Genomic DNA, 24,796 nt, shown 5'->3' on the forward strand with positions numbered 1-24,796 from the left:
TGTCTATTTTTAAACTAAGTTGTAAATAACATTCTACTTTTTCAATTTAAAATGTATTAAAATTTTAATTTTAAATGTAATAAAAATATTTATTGTAGGACAGCAAACTTACGGGTTGTAAAAGCCAGTATATGTTTGTAAGATTCTGTTAAAATATGTAGTATTGGGTGTAAAAATATTCTAATATTCTTTTCTCTAATTTCTTCAGGCAATCAGAGTTTTCTTTATGCTCCGTTCACTGTCACTGCACTTGAAAGGTGAGCTGGAAACTCAGTTACCGCTCACCAGGGAGGGAGATCTGATAAAGGCAGATGATGTTCTGGATTTGAGTAAGTAGCCCCTCAGTTTTCTAAATAGTCTAACATGAAAATATTACTGACATTTTTTTTCGCCTAAACTGCTTGTTACTGCTCTTCTTACTTAAACTACCTGAATTAAAGTAGTTGTGTTGAAGTTCTACTGTGTATTGTAGCATAAAAATGTATTTTTTCAGTTTCAGTCTTTGCCCATACAAGAGGCTCAGGAGAATATCAGCATTTTGTCATAAAGCACATAGGAGTCAAGTAATTCCACAGAAGGTTGATTCCATACTGCTGGATATGCTGTCACCAGAATCACAACTACTGTTACTTTGCAGTGTTTTTCTACTGTACATAGTTTTGAAGCAATTACATATTATGTGATACTGTCTGTGAGGCTGGAGGCATTTTCAGGCTTATTTAGCAGCTCACAGTGTGAAGTCACTGGCAGCTGAAATTAACAGCCTCAGTGATTGGTTTCATGTGGTAACAGGATTCTGTTAGTGGCAATGTTTTAAATGCCATGGCCAAGAGATAAATGAGGATACATTTAAAGCTGTTATTTCTTTGCTGAAACAGAAAAAAGTAATACTATAGTTAAATTTTTTTGGTCACTCTGCCAAGTATACAGGCTTTAAAAGGCCATCAGAGTCAACAGTGTTTAAAAAAGATTTGATAAAAGTTTATGATGGAGTACTTGAAGTTGGAAGGAACTTCAGTAGATCATTTAGTCTAACCCCCTTGCTCAAACTGGAGTCAGCTAGGAAAAGGTGCCCAGGACAACTTGTTACATTTGTGACAAAGAGAGTAACCGAAAGTGTGGTGCAGGTGAATGACCAGGGACACATCCTCGAACTTCAACTAAATGTACTTCACGGGAACAAGGTGGATTCGTGACTGGTTGCTTTCTTAGTAAAGCAGAGTATAGTCCCAGATGGGCTGCCTGCTGTTGGGAAGAGCTCTTCCTGGGAAGTGGGAGGTGCTGCATTCACTATCTCCATCCTAATGCTTATCTTGGGCTGCCAGCTGTGCATACAAAGGGCTGAAAGTTTTCTGTAAGAGCTTTTAAAGTCTGCAGATGATTTCTGGAATTGGGATGACTGTAAATTATAAAATCATTAGAGATCAAGCCCTAAAGCAGATCAGGTACATTTAGACCATCTCAAGTAGGTGTTATATTCATAAATATTTCTTACAATACAATCTTTTCAGGCAAATATTTTCATAAAGACAGGCAACTGTTTTCACTTAATTTACATCTTCAGCGCTGCAAGCAGCTGAGGTCTATGAACTCTTCTTCCTTAGCTGTATTTCCTAAAACTTGGATTTTTCTTGGACAAAGTCCACAGACATCTTGGATCCATGCAATGGGTGTGTAGTATCTGTTTACAGGCTTCATTTTGCATGAGGAGAAATCAGCCGTTGCTGTTAATCTTAGAAGGGACGCTCCAGTTCTTTGCAGCATTGTCACACCAGGAAGCCATTCAGCCTGTGGTTCACTGTAATCCCCAGACCAAATTTGAATAGTACTGAAGTTTACTGGACTTGATATTTTCTTCTGAATGTGGTTAGGTATCTCTAGCTGTTTCATACCATAGCTGTAAGTATTCTTTGATCAGTTCACTGAAAATATGTTTCACCACACTTTCTCTTCTGTTTTTGTCATCAAGGATGACAGTTTGACTCTCCAGTGGCTGTGAACTAGAAACAGTCATGTAAATGGAGTATATTCAGTTGTATAGGCCCAAAGGATTCCTGTAACAATTGCCTAGTAAATGAGTAACTTTCTGTTCTTTGAAAGACTTACAGTAATGATTTACTTCAAGGTGGTGTCAGATCTAAAATAACTTTCTCTTCTGGAAAGCTTTCTGCCCTCTGAGTTCTTGAAGTAGCATTTTTGTAGCTGGACAGTTGAATTTTTACAGCAAGTATTTTAACCTGCTTGCTGTTGCACTAAAAACTTTGTAAATACTGGTCCAAAACTATTATTTGAGAGCTCCACAACTCCATTGGATGTTGTGGCCTGTTTGTTGAGAATCTCCCAATAGACTCAAAATTGGTCAGCCTGACATACTGTGTTTGGAAGAGTCCTTAATCCAAGCACTTCATGTCTTGAGAAGAATAGGACTGCTCCAGGAATTCTAGTCAACTGAAATAAATATATTGATGAACTAATTTGGTTAAAGAATAAAAGAGGTAAGAAGTGAAACATACTAAAATAAGGAATATCCAGTTCTGCCTGGTGTCTCCTTCTCTAAACAGAAATAAATCCTGTACAGGTTCTTATACTAATATTTGCCTATCCTGTATGGATTTCTTGAGCCTTTGAGGGCTAGGAGAAGGTAATAGCAATCAATCCTCACGTTAACTGAATCATGTCCTGTATGTATTGTGTTTATCGATTAAACTTGTTTTCTCAGATTTCAAAAGCTCACAGTAGATTCACACTGGTTAGCAATAATTACCCTCTTAATTGTATTAAGGGTTCTATATTTCATGCCTTTGTTTCCTACTACCAAATCAATTTTGAATGGATCTTGCTGGTAAAAGGTAATTGTTAGATTCATACAAATGTTAGTTGGAAAGGACCTCTCACTTGTGTTTCTGGGGTTTTTTGGGGGGAAGAGGAAGTTGGTTTGGTTTTTGAAGCTTGAAAACCTTTGGTGATTTGAAATTCCACAACATCTGTGGGTAACCTGCTGCACAAAAGAATTTCTTCCACCTTCTGACCATAATTTTTGGCTGTTTACAGCTGTATGACCCGTCACCATGAAGAGCTGTACACTTACACTTGTAGCTTATCCTGCAGATGTTTCTAGTGTGAAAATGGTGTTAAATGTTTGTTTAGATGTTTGGATGAGTAAGTGCTACTGTTTTGTATAGCTATCAGAATATTTTACTTACTGTAAATTGTACTGAGAGAGGAAAAGACCTGTGTGCACCAAGTATATGAATGAAAATATCAATATGAAGCAAAGGAAAAAGCAGCTCTTAGTAGAGTCAGCAGACTCTGCTAGGAATTGGCACTGCCAGTTTAAGGGCTGCTTGGTAGATTTCAGCTGGTGTAGAGAGGGTGATTTAGTCCCTTTTCTTGAATAATGGACTTGAACTGGAATGGGGCAGTGAGGAAATGCTGGAGAATGTATTTTGGGGTTTGTTGGAGGGGTTTCTGGAGTAAGAGAGGGTATGTTTGTTCAATATAAGTGAATTAAATATATGGATAAAGGAAAAAATGACACCTCATTAGCTCATTTAACAAACTGTCAAAACACTACTACTCTTTACCTGGAGGGTCCAAATAATCTTGAAACTGAAGTAGGTCCAAGAGCCCAACATAAGTTTCAGACCTGTACAAAAGTAGCCTGTGTCAGGAGCCAGAGTTTCTAACAAGGTAGAAGTAATGGCCTGCAGTGGTGTTGGGCCTGGCTGTGGTTGTTAACAAGACTTAGTGAGAGAAGCTGGGACTGTTGCAGTTTCACCCCTGAGATGAAGGGAGATTTTTTCTGGAAAGTAATGAAGATGGTAAGAGAAAGCAAGGTACATATATAGTACCCATCTTATATTTAACTTGTAAGATGTCTAAACCACTGTTAAAATCTCCCTGGCCCTTTCTATGTAACTATGATAGGGAAGTTAAAAACATGAACAGAAGCTTTAACCATGTGTTGTCAAGGTTACTGCATTTTTATATGTCAACATTTTATGTTATGTAAAATACCCACACAATCCAGAAAATATCCACACTCAACTTCACTGTTACTTAACCTTTTTTCCTTTATTCTTTCAGATAACAGTGATCTGATTGCTTGTACAGTCATAACAAAGGATGGGGGTCAAGTTCAAAGATTCCTGGCGGTGGATATTTACCAGATGAGTTTGGTTGAACCAGATATTGCCAGACTTGGATGGGGAGTAGTCAAATTTGCAGGCCTTCTGCAGGTAAGGGAAGTTGTAGTTTGGGTGGCCAGCTTTTCTGAGCTGAAAATCTACATTTTATGTTGGATAAATAGTAATGCCAATATTAGCTTATATATTTAAGCTCTGTACCATGCTTGCTTGTTTCTTTGGTCACTAGTCTTTCTTTTGCTTCCTGCCTTTAAAATATTTATGATTTTCTGAAGTTTACCTAGGTAACCAGATACACAATTGAAGATGGGGTAACTTCTTAACATACGTTTGGCTGTGCTCATTTGAGCACTGAAGTCACATCTGGTTAGGATTGTGTCCCAAGCACTTCACTCAAGTAGCACATTAATGAACTCACTTAGAGTTCTGGTTTTCCTACACAGGTAGAGAAGGTGACAGGTTGTTATTTTGAAATTATCTGTGCTTATCTAAGGAAGTTTTTCTCATTTGTCTCTTTCTTGCCTTAGCAGTCACTGTTTGTATTTCCTAAAAATTTGCTATACTCAAATAATTTAAATCAATCTCTATGAATACTGATTGCTGAAGAAGTAAATCCAGCTTTTACAACTTGCAGAGTCTGGTTTGGTTATATTTTGTTGGGTTTTCTAACAACAGAAACTGTCTTTGTAAGAGCTTTAATGGAACATTCATAGGATTTTCTTTCCATGTTAGCATTTAACCTGTGGTTTAGAAAAGCTTACTTTTTCTTTAACTACTTGCCTTCTGCTTCTCTTTAGGATATGCAGGTGACCGGAGTAGAGGATGACAGCAGAGCCCTGAACATAATAATTCACAAGCCTGCCTCAAGCCCTCATTCGAAGCCCTTCCCGATCCTCCAGGCCACGTTTATTTTTGCGGATCACATTCGCTGCATCATCGCCAAGCAGCGCCTGGCCAAAGGGCGGATCCAGGCTCGGCGCACCAAAATGCAGAGAATAGCAGGTGAATGGCTGTCCTGAAATGGTTCTGGGAGGCAGGACTTGGCTGTCATTGCGTACATGTAAGACTGAGGCACCATGAGGGGTGGTGGGCCACAGAAGCCTATAAACCAGGGCTAAGTTTCTAAGGAACAGATTTGGTTTCACGTTTAACTTTGAGTTTATGAAGTGGATATGTCATACTTTTATGGCTTGCTTCATATAAAAAAATTTTAAAGCAAAGTTGAGGATATTACAGTTGATTTGATACTAAAAAATTTAGGTTAAATATAATGCAAAGGCATTTACTTTCCATTTTAAAGCAGATTGTCTCTTTAAATGGCTTTCTGCAGTGCTCAGTAACTAATGAATTAATTCATTTGTGCAGGGAAAAACAAAAGGGTTTTTTATTGTTAATAACTCCTATGGTTTTTTAGTGCAAGGGACTTCCTGTATTCTGAGGTTTAGTTCTTTTCCACTGTATTTTGAGGTTTCCCTAGTGTGAATGTGGTGTGGACAGCAATGTAGAAAAGGTTGCCAGAAAGATTGGCTCTTTAGTTTGTCAGTGCATTTGTAACCATAATTAAGAGGGAAATGAAGGCAAGTTCTGTTAAAATCTGGTTTAGTCTTGAGATTCTGAGCAAACTATCAATTTTCTTGTCAACTCCTCTTCCTTTTATGTATTTGAGTAACAAAAACTATCAATTGTGATTAAACATAGCTCTCCTGGATCTTCCTGTTCAGCCTTCAACTGAAGTTATGGGTTTTGGACACAGCTCTGGAGCTGCAGCCCAGCACCTCCCATTTAGATTCTATGACCAGTCCCGGCGTGGGAGCAGTGACCCAACAGTGCAGCGCTCTGTCTTTGCATCTGTTGACAAAGTCCCAGGTAAGATTAGCATTCATTAACAAGCAGTTTTTGCTTTGTGATTTCTGTCTGCAGAAACTGTACTGGAACTTGTACAAACAATGAAAAGCTTATTGTGATATGTTCCTGAACACACAACTCCAGGATGAGGCTTATGGAGAAATTTACTCTGAGAGAAGCAATACCTGGGTGTGGATATGTTAGCAATACTTCCATGGCAGTTTCCCCAGATGGCTTAATACCTTGACATCCTTACAAATCAAGTTAGTTTAAATCATGCTTTGCATACTCAGTATTTATGAAACACATTGTGTCAGTTGTGCATAATTCCTCCTTTAATTTGGTTATGAATGTTTTCATGCTGGATTGTGAAAATAGCCAGGATGCTGTGTACTGCCTCATTTCCCTCAGAGTGGGCAAGACAAGAGAAAGGACCACAGCTAAAACAGGGCCACTCCTAAAACATTAAATTGGAACTGGGATTAAAGGAATGATTCTAAATCAATGAGCTCTTTGCTTTTTTTGTCACTTTATTGTCTGTTTCACAAATTGACTTCTCTGCAGAAATTCATTTTCAGATGGTGACATCTTCCCTTTTGCATTGAGTAATTTTAAAGGGAAGTCTCATACTGCTTGAAAGTACTTAACTGTGCTGTATTGTACAAAAGATCTCATTACCACTTGCTGCCAGTCATTTCACAGAATTCAGCATTTCTCTTTAAATGTGATTCAGAATTCAAATCCACAGAATTCAGATTACTTTGAACACAGATGTTTTACTGCTTTAAGGCTAAACTGGAGCTCAGTTGCCCAAGTCCTGACTGGGGAACAGTCATAGATGTTGTCAGTCAGGTGTTTGAAAGTGTATGTTGTGTGAGGGGAGTGTTTTCCTTACTTGAGGTGGCTTCCACGGAAAAGGTGTGGTTGGAAAGGTGCCAGCGTTACTATTACAGTTTTCTCTAGGGAGTGTGGACTTGTGTTCCTAACAAATTACTTAATCTCCTAATTTGAAGGGGGCTGTTGGGGATGATGCAGCGTAGTAGTTTGTTCAAGCAACCACATACTTTATTTGAATCCTGGAAATGTAGACTTCCACTTGCAGATCCAGAGGGAAAAAGTATTTTGAAGCTTTTATTTGACACAAAGTATGAGAAATTAGGCACATAATTTGAAGTATTTCAGGTGCAGCATCTTTGAAATGCATTTTATGACAGGTAGTAATATAATGAAAATGGATTAATATCCTGTTTTACATCTGATTACAAAATAAGTATCAAATGTGAGTTTGTCCTCTTATCTTTGCTGAGGAATGAATAATGTTTCCTTGTTCCTAGTGATTTACACAGGGAGCTGTTTGTGCTTGTCCCTTAATCAGGCTTGCAGTGGTTTTTACTTCAAGAGCAGAATTTTATGGCTTTGAAAAAATTATTGAACGAGCTGCAGTTAAATTACTGGCTTCATGTATTCATTTCTTACTGCACCAGTTCCAGCTGGTGTTTTGAGTTCTGCGAAGCTCACACAGTCAGTTAATTTGGTTGTGCTTTTAATAAATAAATTAGGCTTTCCTTTGGTGATGATGTCCTTTGTAGATTTAAAGGAGAGCGATGTTTCTCTGGCAACATTTTTAGAAGACTAATTACTACTTTTGGTAGGACCGTGTTGGTTGTCAGCGCTGTACATCTAGCATTGTTTTTAAGAAACTAAAAATTATATAAACATTTTCATTCCTCCTGCAAATTTCAGTCTGTGAAGAACTTTAATACAGCTATTGACTCAGTTCCCTAATTCCTATTTAGAATTTTCAAGAGCACTCATTGCAGTTGTCTGGTTCAGTTTCTCTCGTAGTGCCTACATAAAGCTCTGCATAGGTCTGCAGAGAGCCTGCAGTTACCTTCTGTGTTCCTGTGTTGTTAAACTGGGCTTCATTTTCCTTCATTGTTCCACAGTCCAAAGTTAAAATCTTGGTGTCTGGGGGGAAGAGGGTGAGGATTGTTATAGCTTAAAACTGGATTTTGTGCAAGACAAGTGAAGGGTGATGAGCATGTCACTGACAATGCTTCAGAGCACCCCACTGAACACAGTGGACAGTGCAGGTTATCAAGTGCAGGGATGTGCTGTAATCATCTCCTGATGGGCTGCACAGTTCTCAGCAGAGAACAATGGAAGCAAAATCCCTCACTCAGTCAATTTTATCATCATGAAGTCATGGCTATGAATATACTCCAAGGGCTATTTTAAGTTATTGGCCTTTGCTAGAATGTTAGAGCATTTTAGGGATAGTGTAGCTGGCTGGACTGTTCACCATCTCATGTGTTAGCTATGTATGAATATATTGTACTTCTGAAACACCTATGTAAATAAAGAAGAATGCTGTTTTCAAAGAAACCAGCAGATTTGGTAGGGGTCCTGTGAACAAAGGTCTTCCGTTGAAAGTAAATAAATAATGGCTTCCTCTTCAAGCAAACTCAAGAATTAGTTTCAAGTATCATCTCTATTCTGAGATTTATATGCCCAGTGTGTCTTAAGGGAAATGTTAACGATTTCCAGCAAAAGGTACATCTAAATATTTTAACAAGTGTGGTTGCTTACCTACTAAGTAAATTTATTTTGAAAAGCAAAAGGAATCAATAGATTTCTCTTACTATTTTATCCATTGTTAATATCTTAGTACATGATGATAAGGTTTTGAGGGGAAAAAATTAAGAAAAAGACTTCTTGTTAACATTGGCATGGCAAGCAAGCTATAATCATTTTCATTTTAAAGTCTGAAGGAAAAAAATCATCCATAGCTTTGGAACACTGTGTAGTGTGAACTAATATTCCTGTCATCATCAGATGAACCTTTTAACTGTTATTTTGCTTCTTGTATCTATGATTAGTTCTGCTCACCTTTTCTTTGCAAGTATTTCCTGAAAGAGTTTCCAGAATATTTTTTCATGGTCAGTAGTTTCTGAGTTACAGTATTTTGAATTATTTAGGCTTACCTTTCCCTCCTACCTAAATTAGCTTCCGTTGGCACACTTAAAATTCTTCCTCTGCAGTTGTTTTGGGAGAGGAAATACATCTCAATGTATTTTTGTCATTTTGAAGCAAATGCTCCCATGTAAGGACATGAATCCACAAGTGCTGTTCTGCAGAAGCTTTGGGCTGGCAGTCCTGCTAAATCAGACCAGCTTTCCCTATGGCAGTCATGGGAGACCTTGTTAACTGTTTTCTGCTGTTCTGGTGAGGGTGGAAGATTTCTTCTCCCTTGAAGTGCAAACTGTTTATGGATATAGAATGCTTTGGATGGGTACAGCTTTTACCAGCACTGTAATAGGAGCTAAATACCTTGCTGTAAGCTCTTCTATACCAGTGTCTTTAGGAACTGTTCTTAATTTTATTCACATTAACAGTTGGCTTTGCCTCACTTCTGTGGTCGCAAGTCCACTGGTTATTCCTTCTTTCCCAAGCCTAACTGGTATTTCAAACTGTGAAGTGTGTATGAAAAATCTAACGTACATTTTCTGTGATTAAAAACTATAGCACTCAGGGCCAGTGGTACATGTGGAAGTCTTTCACATTTGAGGTGGTTCAGTTTGTGGTCAACTTTTCGCAGACTATCAGGCGTCACTGTGTGTAACCTCAGTTTAACTTACTTAAATGATTGTAGAAGATCGATCAGTTTGGTTTCTGAAATAAAATAGATGGATTTATTTACATTTATGAGATAATTAGCTCCTCACAAACTATTTTGTTTTTCACTGAAAGAAATCTCTTTTGCCTTGGTGGTGATGTAGTTCTTTCAAGTCGTGCTCATCTTGAACATAATGAATTGTAATTTAATTTGATACAAGTGACATTTAGGTACCTATCTAAGACTATGCTGCAGTGTTACAGAAATTCAGATAGCATTGTTTTTCTGCAAGTGTTTTTGAGTCTAGTTCTTGGGTAAGCATGAGAAGTAGAAGGTAGAAGGACTGCAGATCAAGTCAGATTATTAACAGGACTGATGTTTGTTAGCTTTTTTCACTGTTGTTTTCACTTGTACACAACCTCTCAGTGTGTTGCTGCTAACAGCGTTTTCCTGACTTGTCATATCTGAGTTTTGGGTGGCTGCTTCCTGTATGGCAACAGCACATTCCCGATACAGGAGAGTTTCTGAGTGAATCATCTGTCCAATGCTGTGGGAGATTCCTATATAAAAGGATAAAGAACTGTGTGGTGCATTTGCTTGACTGGCAGATGCTTTCCCTTTTAGTGTTGACTTTGCAGTGAAGGCAGCGAGTATTGTTAGGTGCTTTACAGGCCACATTGTGGCTACTCTCAGTAATCCACAGGAGTGCCAGAAAGACTTCTGCATTAGTACTCTCCCATGGGAGAGGGAGGAGTGCTGCAGAAGCAGAAGAGTTGTGTACCTCACCTGACCTACAGCCCATGGTGAAGACACTTCTTTTGCTGTAAGAAGTAGATCAACTTCTGAAAAGCTGCTTGCTATCTAAACCTGAAGAGGTGACTATATGTATGTAGTTATAGAAGGAGAAAGGAATGAATGCAAGGTGGTTAAGAAAGAAAAGGATGCTACACTGCAAAGAGTTTAAAGAAGTATTACACTAGAAGCCAGAAGATGATTCATCTAAGAAGTGCTGTCAGACACTGTATAGACCTTTCCAGTCTTCAGACTGGAAAAAGCTTAGTTTGTGAGAGGCTGGATGAAATTCAATGCCAGCACTAGATGTGATTGATTAAAATTTTCTGAAGTTATGTCTAGTAAAAAATGCAGGCCTTCTATCAAAGTGGTTTTTTTGTTTGCTTTTTGCTTAATTATTTTCCTTATTAGGTTAAGGTCTGTGACCTGTGAATATATTGACAATATCAAAAACGGAAGAGTTTGGACACGTTTTGACTGTTTGTGCGACCTCTAAGTTATAAAATGCTTTGAGTCCCTTAACTCTACTTCCTTATTCATTGATCAGCACTTGTAGCCTGTTTTCAGTAAGGCACATTCAGATTTTCTGGTTTTCAAGATGAAGGTGGGAGAGGACACATCCTCTGGGTTGATGAGGTTGGCATCACCTTGATACAGGATTTGCTTTTTACCTTTTCCCAATTTGTTCAACAGCTTAACTCTTTCAAAATAATATTTAACTTGTAAACTTTACTGTCCTGTTTTGCAGGCTTTGCTGTAGCCCAGTGCATAAATCAGCACAATCCATCCCCACTCTCGTCACCATCCCCTTCCAGTGGCAGTGGCAGTACAGGACGCTGTGATTCAGTGACTGCAAGCTCTACATCCACTCCTTCTGCTGCTCAGAGCCCAGCAGGTATTCACTCACCACCTTCAGCCTAGGCACTAAGGGATGCAGAGCAGTTTATTGTAAAATCAAGTTACTATGTTGCTGGATTAAAAGAGTAGGGCTTTGTGGTTTTATATCACTTAATCAACTAAGCCAATTCAAAGTAGATTCTGGTGTAAATTGCAGTTATCTCTTCATCTTTCTGGAACTCTAAGTATTTGGCTTCCTTCAATAGAGACTTTTAAGTACTGTTGAAGTAATGTCCTGATTGTCTGACTTCTCTCCTAGCACAGTTCATCATGTCGAGGGTTTTTTTGTCAGTGGTTTGTTTTAACTGAAGTATTGCTTTGAATAAATCTGTAATGTAAACTTAGCCTTTCAGCATAGTGGATAAGTTGATTTCCACGTGAAGCATCTTTTTTTGAACAGGGTGACGTTTGTTTTTGTGTGTTTATCTGATTCTCGAGTTAATTTGTAACAATGGGCTAAATACAAAATATTTGAAAATAGTTATTTAGGATGTTAATATTGTAAAGTTTTTGCAATAACACTCTCGTGGCCGAGCACTTAGACATTTCAGGAGGCTGTTTCATTGGTGCAGAGGAGGCTGCAATAGAAATAGACTGACAGTGTAACTTTCACAAATGTAGGTTGGTTGTGTTTGCATTGGTCCATATATTTAGGACATTTATATTAAGTGGGTATGCTTAAACTGTAACTTCTTGTTGTATTATTCCTCCTTTTTATGTAGTAGTTATAGAGAATCTTGTAATGGTGTCTGTTCTGAGTACAAATCGTGTGAGGCAAAGCCTCAGGCTGGAGACTAAACCAGGAAATCCCAAAGGCTGCATCTTGAAATGCTTTCATGCTAGAAGTGACCTATTCCACCTCATTTTGGTTATAAAACAGTAGAGGTAATTTGATTCTCAAGACTTTTTCAAGCAAGCCCTCATTTTAATGGTCACTTCTAAGTTGATCACTCCTTGAGAGTGTTGTTCACTACTCCTTCTAAGACATGCTACTTTGCCTTTATCTGGAAAGCCCATCTATATCGAAATTCATTGTAGTCCTACAGGAAATGATGCAACCTTTGTTAGGTATTGAGTGTTTTTAGGTTTCACTGAACAGTGTCAGCAGATCAATGTGCATTATATGTTTAAAGTGAGTATCCCTGCAGGAAATACTGCTGAAAAGAGTGATAAAAGGCCGCTGATGAAGTTAAGGAACAATAAAAATGTAAAGCATTGTAGCACCCAGACTCTAGATTCAAAAGCACCTACTACCTTGAGAGACTAACATATAGTCAAAATAGTCCTGCAATATGTGTGATTTCAGAATAAAATTGGAATGTTCTTCTGTATACCATCTATTCAAAATTTTATTTTCTCTGTTGGCAAGTGATTGCTATTACCCAGTCACTTCATGGCCCATGTAATGTGTAGTCATTGCACAGAGAACTATTGTCATTAGTCAAAACTCTCAGGCTGAACTGGCACTATAAGAAAACATGAAGTTGATGACATGTTTCTCCTTAGCGGTGTAAGAAGGCTCATGTACCAGTGTCTTTTGCTGTATTTGAATCCCCTGTGGTCAGAAGAGAAATGCAGCTACAGATCCTTGTCAATAGGAGCTAAGAGAAAACCATGGTAAAGCTGATGAAAATAAAGAATCTGTATTATTTTTGTAGGTATAAGCAATATATTAGTTCACACAAGTATCAGGCAAGACTATGCTTCATTTCAGAGGTCTTTCAAGCACACATAATCTGGTTTATATGAAAAAATGCATAGATGCAGAACACATAATTACTCATCAAATATAAAAAGATAGTGAATTATTGAAGTATAATCACAGACTCTGGTTAACAAAATTACAGTCTACTTACACGGTATGTTGGTATTTGTGTAATATAAAATTCTGTTTGTTTTTCTTGCATTTTAAAAGTTTGATGACAGGAGGTGCTCACTGGCTTCCAAAAAAAAGAAAAACAACAATAAATCCCAAACTCTTCCCTACCCTCCTCACCCCCAGAAATGAAAATAATGAAAAAAAAACAAAACCAGGGGGGAAAGTATTTTGAAATGCCTGGTTTCAGTATGCACTTTACCAGTTAACAGCATGAACTGTCCACCTTGACCTTCACTGTGACTTAATCATAAAGTATGTGCAAAATACCATGTGTTGTGCAGGAAAATTGTCTTTGGGAGTGCTTTGATTCTTATTTCTTTTGTGATGCTTTAGCAAATGTAGGTGTGAGGATCTGCTTCTGTGCACAGTCACCTTCAGCGAAGTCAGAGGAAATGAAGCTGACAATGGGCATTAGCTGCTTCAGTCCCAAATCAGCAGCCTCCATGAACTTGCTGCTGACTTCTGAGCTCAGCTTCTGGATTTTGTTCTGTTCAGAGGGCAGTTACAAAGAGGAGGAGAGTGACTGTAGGTGCATGAGCAGGTGTTCCGATGTACAGTTGGTACTGAGGTGCATGCATTAGCTTGGGGATTTTGCTGGACCATATTTGCTCTGACCTTCAGGACTAAGAATCCCTGCCATGTATGTGGCTATTCAAAGGACGAGTGATCAGTTCAGACTAATATGTTGCTATTGGTATTTTAAGTGTATTTGGTGCATAGCTGCAACATATCTTATAGTTTTGTTTATTTATAAAATAATCTCATTAATGCGCAGAAACTATTCCTAAAATCAGACTAAAGCAGTAAATGTGCTTAATTCTTCAAAGCTGCTACCCTGGTCTGTACCAAACTGCTTAGTGCAGTTCCAGGCAGTAATGAGCAAGTAGTGGTTTAAAACCTGTGGCTGAGTGTCTGATGGTGTCTCAAGGTCCTTATTATAGACTAGTGAGAATTCTGAAATCCCTGGAGCTAGGTCTTTCAGGAGGTATGAATGTAGGAAGGGTTTTCCCCAGTCCCTGGAGCTCTGTGGACACTTTTTGCCAATACTCAGTGTCATTTATTCTTGGGATCAGTCTCTGCATTAGCTGATTGACCAGTTTACTGCGACTTTGAATATTCTCCCTTTGGTAGTACTTACATGTAGTTGTGATCTGTAGTGGAAACTTGCCAGGAATGTGGCATGAAAGTGAGTGTCTGTTTGGCAAGTGCAGGTAGCTGTTCTGTGGGCTTGTGCATAAACAAAGGTCTGCTGAAGTAGATGACAGTGCCATGAGCGCAGTCTGTGTTTTATCAGGTCATAGTGACCACTCAGCTGAGCCAGGGAAACAATTCACCCACTTCTGTGTAAAGCAGTGATTTTCTCTTAGGTTAACCACTTAAGGACAGTTGAAACTAAACTGCTGTGAAGCAGAAGAGACTTGCATGATGTGAAGTGGCTCCTTTGAGGAGGAGGTAACCAATTGCTGATGAGTGGCAGGCAATTACCAAGATCAGTTTTATGTCCCAAGGTAGCATCTGAATGCTGCTGCAGTCTGTCACGGTGGTCTCATTTCCCATTCCATTTTGAACACACACACAAACTTGTAGGAGCACTCTGCCCCTCCTTCCCTGCTTCTGTGTTGATTCTGGCACCTGCTCAAGTTGTCGAGCATGAAGAGCACCCTGCGTTGCTCAGGAACTTCAGACAAGAAGGCCAGACTAGTTAAAGGGGAGATGCCTATCTGGATTTCAAGGAAACTACCTCACCTATCTTCCTTTACAACAACATCTTAAAACACACAGCTTTTTATACTGTGAACTTGTGATGATAGTGTCCTAAGCTACAGTGTGTTGACAGATTTAAACTGGTCAGAGTTTGATATATTTGAGATGATACTTGTAAATCTTCAGAGAGTTGTTTCAGGAAATAAGATTTGGAACATAGACACCAATTTTTACATAAAACAGTGATATAGAAGAACAAAATAATGACAAGTTGAATGTTAGGTAAGAGAAAATGTTACAACATAGAGGGTATATTGATGATTAAACAGCAAAAGAACTTTCAAAAATGTGTCACAGGAAGAAGTTACGTTAATTCAACGTTTGATAAAAATAATTCACTTGTTATCACTTGTACTTGCATCAAACAGTCACACAGTATTGCATCAACTGCTTTGTCATGAGCGAGATAAACTGCTGTGATTCCCAAGTTTATTGGCTATCCTACCTAGCAGTTGTCACACTGCTTTATGGCACAGATATTTTAAAGGCTGGCAACTTGCCCATTTGCGGTGTTGGGGGATTAGGCTTAGCGCTTTACAAGATTACTGTTCTTTAAAGTTCAGAAAGCAGAAATCATCCCTTAAAGAAAACAGAATGCTTAGCAAGACAGAAAAATCAGTGTCAGGTTCTGCAAGTGCTGCTATCAGGTTGGTTTTTTCTTTGTATTTATATTTTTTTATTATTATTATCATGTGCTTTTGAAATGTTGCTATGCATAAGATGGAAATGTTCTCTTGTTAGGCAGCTTTTAGTCATCAAGTTTCAGAGCTTAGAATACAGTCATGTCTTGGCTGCCCTTGCTGGAACTCTGCACTTCTTCAAAGTGCTTATTTTCATACATGCCAAGGATTAGATATAGAAGCTCTCTTACAGTAAGTTAGCAATCTTCCAGAATTATGAATGTGTTCATGTCATCTGTGCTGTATTTTATTACTCTTTAAGCTGTCTTAACTCTTAAAAAGCAATTGGCTTCAGTACTTAAAAAAATGGTTACATCGGAGCAATAGATAATGAGGACTTTACAAGGCACTGGTCCATGCCACTTCAGCTGTATTTCATGTTTCTGGCAGGTATTGATGATAAAAGATCTAAAATAAGTACTAAGAACTGTTGTCCCTTGTTGCAGAGAACATACTGGATTCTAGTCTGTAAAATTAAATTTCCATTCCAAGGAGAGGGTGATTAATCAAGCATGGAAAGTTTATAAGAGCAGTGCTGCCTTCCTATTGAAACCATCTCTGTCTCTTCCCTCTATAATCAGTAATGTAGATGTGGTTTGACCTCCTGTTCTATGATGCTCTAGTAATTTTCTGACTAGGTGAGGAAGTACTTTTGTTCTTAGAAAGTTTCTTTTCTAGGAACTTTCTATGCACCAAGCATCATCATCTGAACTGCTGTTATCTTTTCAGACCCTGTTTGGCTTTATCATAAACCAAATGTAAATGCTACTGTTGGGTATGAGAATAGTAGGGCTGAGCAGTCTGAAGTGTTGTCACCTGCACAGTACTGTACCGCATATAATTCATGGCCAGGGGAAAGGAGAATAATTCTATGTCACCAGAAATTGTGGTAAATAACTTCTTTCAAAATTTCTAAAGCAGGTGAGTAGTTTGTGATGCAAATAAATACCTGCCAGCCCTCCTTGGTGTAAGTGCTCTTGGTATCGCCAGATGTAGCCCAAACCTATGAACATTTTCAGATAGGAAGTAAAAAATTAACTTCATATAAACTCATTTATTTCTAAAGAATGAATACTTCCAGCTTCAGAAGTATTTCCCAAATGTAGAAGGCTCTTGGAGTGGTGTCAAATTGTATGCAAGATACCAGCAGTTACGGTTGTGTCCTTGTCACTTATTCTTGTTACTGCTCTAACATTTATCCTTTGTCTCCATTCCAGTTTCCCTTCCCTGTGTCATTGTTCAAGCCTCTGTATGATTTCTGGCTGTGTTTCCCTCTAGTAAGGTCTGGCAGGAAAGGACGCCGGCGGGTGTTTAGTCTGTCGGAGGCTGACAGTCACGGTGGACACTGGGTTTAGGCCCTCCAGCAGCAGCTGCAGCAGAAACTCCCGCAATACCCACTCAGGCAGGTTCCTCCATAAGCCTTCACAAGCCCATAACAATCAATAGAACATATTTGCTTTCCATGCTGACAGCAATGACAGTGAGGTAGGAAACTGAAGAAAGCATCGTAATATGTCTCTATGTTTTGTTTTGGGAGAACTGTAAAGCAGCAATGAGCTGTTTCTGAAAGCCTTGTCTGCAGCTTCTCCCTTGTCTCTGGGCACTCTTGACAAAGGTGGAAATTGTGCTATCAAGCCTCCAGCTTCAAAGCAGCAATGTCTTCATTTGCACAGGGCAGCTCTGGCTGTAGTGAAATTTAGTAAGCACAGGCTCCTGAATGGACAGTAATGCAGGACCTTGGCCAGCAGCAAGAAATCTATTAATAGCACAGGTCAAATGGACAGGCATTCAGCATAAGACTGTCCCTAGACTCTGATGGCACAAGCTTAGTTTTTCTGTGATCATCAGATTCTGGCAGATGACTTTATGGACTGTTGTATTGTCCTCACCTGAGGAGGTGAGGAGGGAGAGTAGATGCAAAAAAAAAATGGAAATACGCTCCAGATGATCTTTGTTATATAATGTTTTAACTTGTATCTAATTAATTTCTTTGCTTTTGTTACTCTCATGGCATGAAGATATTTCACTCTGTTAATGTTATAGAAACACCCTTTTTCATATTTATAGATTTAATTTGTGACTTTTTGCATCTTGTCTTGTAATTTGTATTTTTGTTATCCTTTCATAGTATGTTGCTGTATATCTTAAGCCACTTCTCTGTGGGTGGTCTTCATTCTTCCCTTTTTCTGTTCTTTTGTAACTTCTTTCACAATCGCCCTTAACATAAGTTAACATATCAAGTTGAGTGTTTTAGTTGGGTTTTTTGCTGTAATGATAATCTTGGTAGCATTAAAGAACTGCTGAAAAAGATGTAATGCTGTTGAAGGCTCCCCGTCCAAAGAGAGCTAATAATACCCCCAAAACTTGCAAAATTACACCTTGTGTTCAACAAGTGAAGTAAGTTTGGAGGTATGGAAGGCTGTTTGTTAGAACTCCGTGTTAAGATCAGAACCATTTTAAGAAACTGACTTCACTCTCCCTGGTTTTGTTGCAGATCTAGCATATATTGTGTGCCAAAGCACACTCACTTAAATATATGGAGGCTGGAGAGAGAGAAATAGAAATGCTGCTTTCTAGTATTAGGTGATAACCTTTTGATATTTAAGAGCAGAGCATATCTCAGTGACTCGTGGTTTTATCCAAGGAAAAATTACATTTTTTTTTTCTTTCTATCCAAAAGTCAATGGAACAAAGTGTTGGGAGTTTGGGTTTTTTGAAAGCCAGTTAGTATTTTTATATGTAGCATAAAGGGAAGCTCCAGATAAAAAATAGAGAAATTAATCTGTAAACATGCTGGGTACATGAAACTTATTAGAAGTAAGAGCTTGGTACCTATCTTGGCACCTGCTTAAAGACAGACATTCTTGTGAGCTCTAGACAAATATTCAGAGCTCTCCCTCCTCTACCCCTTTGTGTGCTGGGATTTGCTTTCTGGTCATTTTGGCAGTAGTGCCACCTTGGGTTATAGCAGTCAGCCACTGTTTCCAGAAATTCAGTGCCAGAGTGATGGAAGTGAGGCTGGCAGTGACTAAGGACATCCTGAGAGGAGAGAGAGACTGGCTTCTAGCAATAGTAAATAAAAGCTGGAGGGAAGCAGAGGGGAGCGCTGATCTTGTATTCTCTACAAATGCTGCCACTGAAATACTGCACAGTATATTCTGCTTACAGTTTTTGATATTTTTATCTTTCTTCTTAATGTTTTTTGAGACTTTTTTTCAGACTTGCTAACTCCAGATACTTTTTTTTTATGAAGACATTTTTCAAATATTTCTTGTTTGTGGCATTAAGAAGGGAGTCACTTTAGGATTAGAACCTACCTAGAAGCATCTGGGGACAGTCCAGCATAACAAAAGAATGTGTCTTTCATTATGTTTTTCATTATTTCAGAAAATGCTACTATTAAGGAAATACATAGATATTCTATTGGGAGAGGAAAGGAATGATTTAAAAAATAATGTGTGGATTCAGAAGTTAAATAGAACTGCAATAGAAATGTGCTGTATACAACATTCTGAACAGAGTGCATCGATTGGTAATACCACACTTACCAGAGTGCCTCAGGTTTCTGAATCCTGAATTTGGGTGACTATTCATGCTATAGTATAAGTAAGATTAAAAAATTATCTTGGCAAAGAACATTTGCTATCCTTTTAAGATTTTATGGAGTCAAAAAGCAGAAACTCACTGTCTGTGCATTCTGAGATGTTAGTGTTTAGCTTGGAATTCAGAGAAATGAGCCTGTATTTCACTGTTTTAGCAGTTCATTTTCCATGTGATTCTTGCATCATTTCTTCCATTATCAGTTGCTACATTCTCTCTAAAGCTTCTTGGCAGATTAAAAGAATCTGTAGGGTGACTTTAAATTTGTCCTTATAGTTCAAAAATAACCACTGATGTCTTCTTTATTTAAAAGTAGACTTTTTTACCATCTATAAATCTTCTTTTTATCAAAGCAAGAAGCTTTAGCCACAAATTCAGCAAAAAGTACACGTGAGTGGTTTCTGAAGTGAGAATACACCATTGTTTGGGTTATCTTACCATAAAGGTAAAAAAAAAAATCAATAATTTTAGTGTTATCCACTGATATTTTACTAATACCCATTCCATTCTCCACTTGTTTTTATTTTTTTTTCTTTTTTGCTATCTTTTTTTTTGTCTTATGTTCATGCTTTGTGTTCTTTTCTAGGACTAATTGGAATCATATTGAAACGGAAATATTTTTAAGGTCACTGTGTATTAAAACCATAACTTAATTCTTAGCTTCTGTATTCACTACATTGCCTTTTAGGCTTTTCTGCAGATGCCTGTACACTTGAACACATGCTGTTTCTTACAAAAGCTTTAAAACTGGTCTGTCTTGAAGCTGGATACCTGTTATTTTAATGGTGTCTATTATTGTAGTAATAGTAATTGTATTATTATTGTCTGAAAAGAAAAAAAACTTGCCTTTTTTGGGCATACTTGATCATCTAAGGCTGTATCACCTCATCCCCTCCATTCCCTCTCCATCCTGAGCCAAGTGAACACCTTTCTTGACAGTTCACTAGGATTTTTAGGAGGAAAGGACAGTACAAATAGCTATTAATGTTGGAGGTTTTTTCCATAATGTGGGAAGGTGCAGTAGCATATCTGTTTTCTGTAGCATTTATGCTTATTCTCAGTTTTATCAGTGTTAGATGCTCCATGCTTAGGAGGACAAAACCCCCATGTCTCACAAGGCTGTGTAAAACAGGCCTCTTCTGCAGCACCTTGCACTTGCAGTAAAGACATTATCCTCCTTCCCCTTCTGCCATAATTCTGCTTTCTGTGTCACTTAAGGTGTCACTTAAATGTGAATCTGGAGGATGAATTGAGAGAATGGCTTCCAAATTTTTGTAAGAAACAGGCCACCTTTTGGGAAAGCTGGCTGGTAGAGTGGTTCTTCAATTTTTTCTTTTATTTCTAAAGATCTTCCTGATATGGGATAGCAGTTCATTTTAGTTCATACTAAATACTGGAGAGGTTTTCTTTCCCTCTACTTCCTCTGTCTAAGAATATATCTAATATTGCTACATATTCTAATACTAAATGTATGTAATAGTCTGGTTCCTAATTTGAACAGAATCCTGCTGCTATTTTAAGTTATTCCTTTATAATAATCTGGTTTATTTCTTGTTACTAAAATGTGGATGTGTGAGCGTAGTTCTTCACAGAACTGCATTTTCCACCCAGTTATTCTTGAACACTAATGAATAATGGTACTTTGTTAGGCTTAATGTGCATACTGACTTGATTATTGATTGTTCTTGGTGTCTTCTTTTTGCAGATGATGCTTCAGCTCCAGAGCAGCCTCTGATGGCCAGTTCCAGTCAGACAATGTTGACTGATGAAACTCTTTCAGCTGTTTCAAAGTCCAGCAAAAATGCTGTAAAAACCAGTGACATAGATACAGCCAACCTGTCTCCCAGCCTGATTCCTGCACAGCAGCCCACAATATCCTTAATCACAGATGACAACACGGACACGCTGAGCGTGGAGTCGCTCACACTGGTGCCACCAGTTGATCCGCACAGCATTCGAACATTCAGCTGCATCCCTCAGGCCTCTTTGCGGTCTGAAGTTGAAGCTGACAAGGTGAAAGAGGTAGAGGAAGAATGTTCCGACTAAAGCCACCATGCAGCCTCCAATAAATAGTGAAGGAAGCGCAACCAAATCGTGATTTGCTTTTTCTCTGGGAGTGCAGATACTTCTGGAGGCTTGAGAGGCCTCAGGTCCCCACGAAGGGACCAACTGGTGACGGAGAATGTCAGCAGCTTTTAGACCCAACATCGGATACTCAGCATATCTGAACTGGAGAAGAGAGAAAAAACTCAACCTTTTGAACCTGAACTGGTTCTTTCCTACCAGTTAATGTCATACAAGAACATGAACGTGTTTCAGAGACCCTACTGTCTTTCTAATAGGAACTAATTAATTAAAAGGTCTACAGTATAATGGCAAAGTGAAGAGATTTTTGGATACCCAGCTTCATGGTACTGCATTATTACGTCTCTGAAACAAAAGACGTACCATTGACCAGAAAAAATTATATATTGTAGGACAGAGGTAAAACTTCCATTTGAGTCAGGGTATGTTTTTTCAGTTTGGTGTTTGGTTTGGGGTTTTTTTTGTGGAGGAGGGTTTGGGGGTTTTGTTTGGTTTTTTTGGTTGGTTTTGGTTTTTAATCCTGATCTTGTTCATCTTTTGGAGGTCTGCACAATACCAGCAGGCTTGGCCACATTCAATATTGACTTTGTAGGACTCCAGACTTAAATATTATGTTTTCCATATGAAATATTTATTTCAAGGTTTGATTCAAAGTTAAAATACAATGCTTGTTCAGATTAAGGGATTTTTTGAGACTGCTTTAGTCTTTGCTTAGTCACCTAGAGAGGAATGTAAAATATTTTAAAATATTACTATAGCTTGTTTGTTCACTTCTGACAGTCAAATTGCTACACATCTGAGGAATGGTGATATCCCTGCAACTGAGACAACTTCAAGAAGCAGACAGAAGCAGTTTTACTCTAAAGAGGTTTTTCAGATTTTTCATATTCATGTAGGAAGAAGGTCACCATATCCAACTGCTAATTCCTTTACAAGTCTGATCTCAAAAGGTATTATGTAATTTTTTCTCCCTTTCAGGGATAGTATCCCAGTTAAATAGCATTGCTGCATAAAAGTTCTGAGTTAACATTACTTCCTAGATCCTGACACCAAATTGACAGAAAAGATGTTGATTAAAGTTTGGAATGTTCCCTGCTGATTTGATACATAATTAACATGAAAGGAATTTAAGATTTTTCATCAATTTCCAAGTAAGTGAATTTAAATGAATAGCAGAATGAGTAGATTGTTGTTGCTGGTCTCTTCATAACACTGTTGGCAATTCCTCAAAGGAGGACTGCTGTTTACTTGGAATTGATTTCAGTCACCACTGCAATCTATTTCCTTATTCAGTCTCCACTGGCATTGAGTTCTTACCAAATAGTTGAATTTGCAAAGTTTTTACCCACTTCCCAGCTGTTTATTTTACCTCTTCCTGGCTGTCGTAGGGAATACTTGAAGTGATTTTTCAGTGTTTTATATTTTATATATATATATATGAAATCGACTAATTCACAGGTACCACTTTTCTCACTTTTTGTCTTCATATAATAATTGGATCTTTTCCAACTGGGTATATGGGGTGTCTGCTACTGAATGCCAGTAATTTTTTTCCCCCCTTATTAACTTTTTCGTGCAGTTTTGATTTCTAATTTTCTGTGACTTTTACTTTCTCTCCAGTTGAATTAACTGATACTCTGACCATTCCAGAGTGGCACAAATTCTAAATGAACTGCAAGTTAGGTGTCCTCAGCACTGCAGTAGATTTTGTGTGAAAATCTGGTATTACTGAAATAAAAGCCTACTTTTTGGGTCTTTTTGTCTCATGCTTAAGATGAATTTGCACTGATGCAGTCACTGTTGCAGTTAATGTGCATGTACCTGAACAAGCCTAGACATCAGTAGCAATCTGGGCACAAAGACCACATGATTTTTTATTAGCTGAACTGATTGCAGTCTAGACTTTCTCTAAAATGTTGCAGCATTACACTGTAGTTTCAGTAATATTCTGAAGACCATTATAAAAAATAACTCAATTTGAAAGCATTTTATGTTAGTTACTAACCTTAAATTCTTGACCTAGATTACACAAAATACCACTGTGCAGGCTGAGTTCCTTTAAATAAAACCCATTTTAGACTGGAAAACCTTGATCTTTATTTATCTCGTTTCAAATTCAGTTCTAGCAAGATTAGACCCATGCACAAGGAGTCTCTTCAATGCATATGCATAATCTCACCCCTGAGCTGCACTGCACAAGAAATGGGGCAAAGGGAAAGAAGGGTGGCTTTGTGCTTTTTCATTACTTTTGAGTGGCTTTTAAATTTCATGATCGCTTGTCTGGTGAGTGCTTCACAGGAAATGACTGAGATAGGTACTATTATTAGGGAAATAAAAGAATAGGTCTGCTGTTCGTTTGCCTGAGCCTCCTCTGGGGGAAAAACCTCTTTCTGAGATCCAGTTTAAACCTGCCCTGACTCAGCTCCAGCCATTTCCTAATTAAGCAGTAAGATGTGAGTGACTGTAATTTCCACACTTACTGCAAGTGTCTTGGGGTGGTTTCTTCAAGCAGTCCAGAAATTGCCCTGGAATTGTGTCATTTCACTAGCAGTAAAATAAACTTTATGCTTGAAGACCTAGGTGAGCTATCAGACAAACAGGTCAAACTGTGTAAGGATGAAGCCACTTCCTAAGAGTAAACACTTCACTCACGTGGTGCTGTCACTCTGGTGTAATCTGTCCACTGCAGGGGACACGGAGCTCCAGAATAGCCTCAGGACCAGTGGCACTGACTACCAGGGAGCAGTAGTCAGAAACGCCCCCCCAAGCTAAACATTCTCTTCTTGTCTTCATTTACCAGCTAAAGTTAAACTTACTTTTAAAAGAGCATTGCCCAGGCAAGCAGCTGCTGTCTGGGAGAATAAATGGTTTCAGTCTTGTAGTTGAATCGGAGCTCTGCAGAGACATTAGCTGGGGGCAGAGAGATCAAGGCCTTTTGCCTCCAAGGTAGTTAGTCTCCTTCTTTCAGACAGCCTAATGTAGCCATCTAAATACATGTTGAAAATTTTCTTCTTAACTGCTACTGTCCTTCTTGAAAGAGTTTTTTGGTGTGTCCCTGCTTCACCACCACTGCCCCTACCCTAGGATGTCACTCACCTGGGCACTGCTCTTCTATTATCTCGCAATCTTTGGAGAAATTCTCCTGTGCTTGCCTGCTGTATTTCTCTTGACCTTTCCCAACATTTGAAGCATGAATTAGAAAAATAGAATAACTCTGAAAAGCAGAGTGTGATCCAAGCAGGGCTTGCTAGGGTGGGATGTTTTTAGGGGTTGGGAGGGGAGTAGTGTTCGGGGGGTTTTTCTGCTGCTCGGGACTTGAGCAGCAACAAAGACAGGAGATGCAGTTCTTGACTGAGTCTCAAAAGAGGGTTCTTTCATATGGAAACATATTTTTATATTACATTTGTACAGAATTTTCCCTATTTTGATCTCCCAACATTTTTAGATTTGCACGTTGCTCAGATTTTATTTCTTTTGCAAGGTGTTATAAAAT

General features: G+C 38.4%; 1 protein-coding gene across 6 annotated transcripts in view; it reads left to right on the top strand.

Moving 5' to 3' along the window:
• Positions 1 to 24,513, top strand: part of CLEC16A (C-type lectin domain containing 16A) — a 57,606-nt gene extending 33,093 nt beyond the window's left edge. For 3 of the 6 annotated variants that reach the window (XM_058849530.1, XM_058849527.1, XM_058849533.1), the window contains 6 exons: positions 209 to 329; positions 4,087 to 4,238; positions 4,943 to 5,147; positions 5,844 to 6,011; positions 11,147 to 11,293; positions 20,924 to 24,513. In XM_058849530.1, the coding sequence (XP_058705513.1) occupies positions 209 to 329; positions 4,087 to 4,238; positions 4,943 to 5,147; positions 5,844 to 6,011; positions 11,147 to 11,293; positions 20,924 to 21,264 (1,134 nt within the window). In that variant the 3' untranslated portion in view covers positions 21,265 to 24,513. Of the gene's footprint in view, positions 1 to 208; positions 330 to 4,086; positions 4,239 to 4,942; positions 5,148 to 5,843; positions 6,012 to 11,146; positions 11,294 to 16,896; positions 17,532 to 20,923 lie in introns of those variants that run through there. The other 3 variants (XM_058849534.1, XM_058849531.1, XM_058849532.1) reach the window with 3 other exon arrangements.
• Positions 24,514 to 24,796: the final 283 nt, after the last annotated feature.

Source organism: Poecile atricapillus, chromosome 14 (genome assembly GCF_030490865.1).
Source record: "Poecile atricapillus isolate bPoeAtr1 chromosome 14, bPoeAtr1.hap1, whole genome shotgun sequence".
In the NCBI taxonomy this organism is placed as follows: domain Eukaryota; kingdom Metazoa; phylum Chordata; class Aves; order Passeriformes; family Paridae; genus Poecile; species Poecile atricapillus.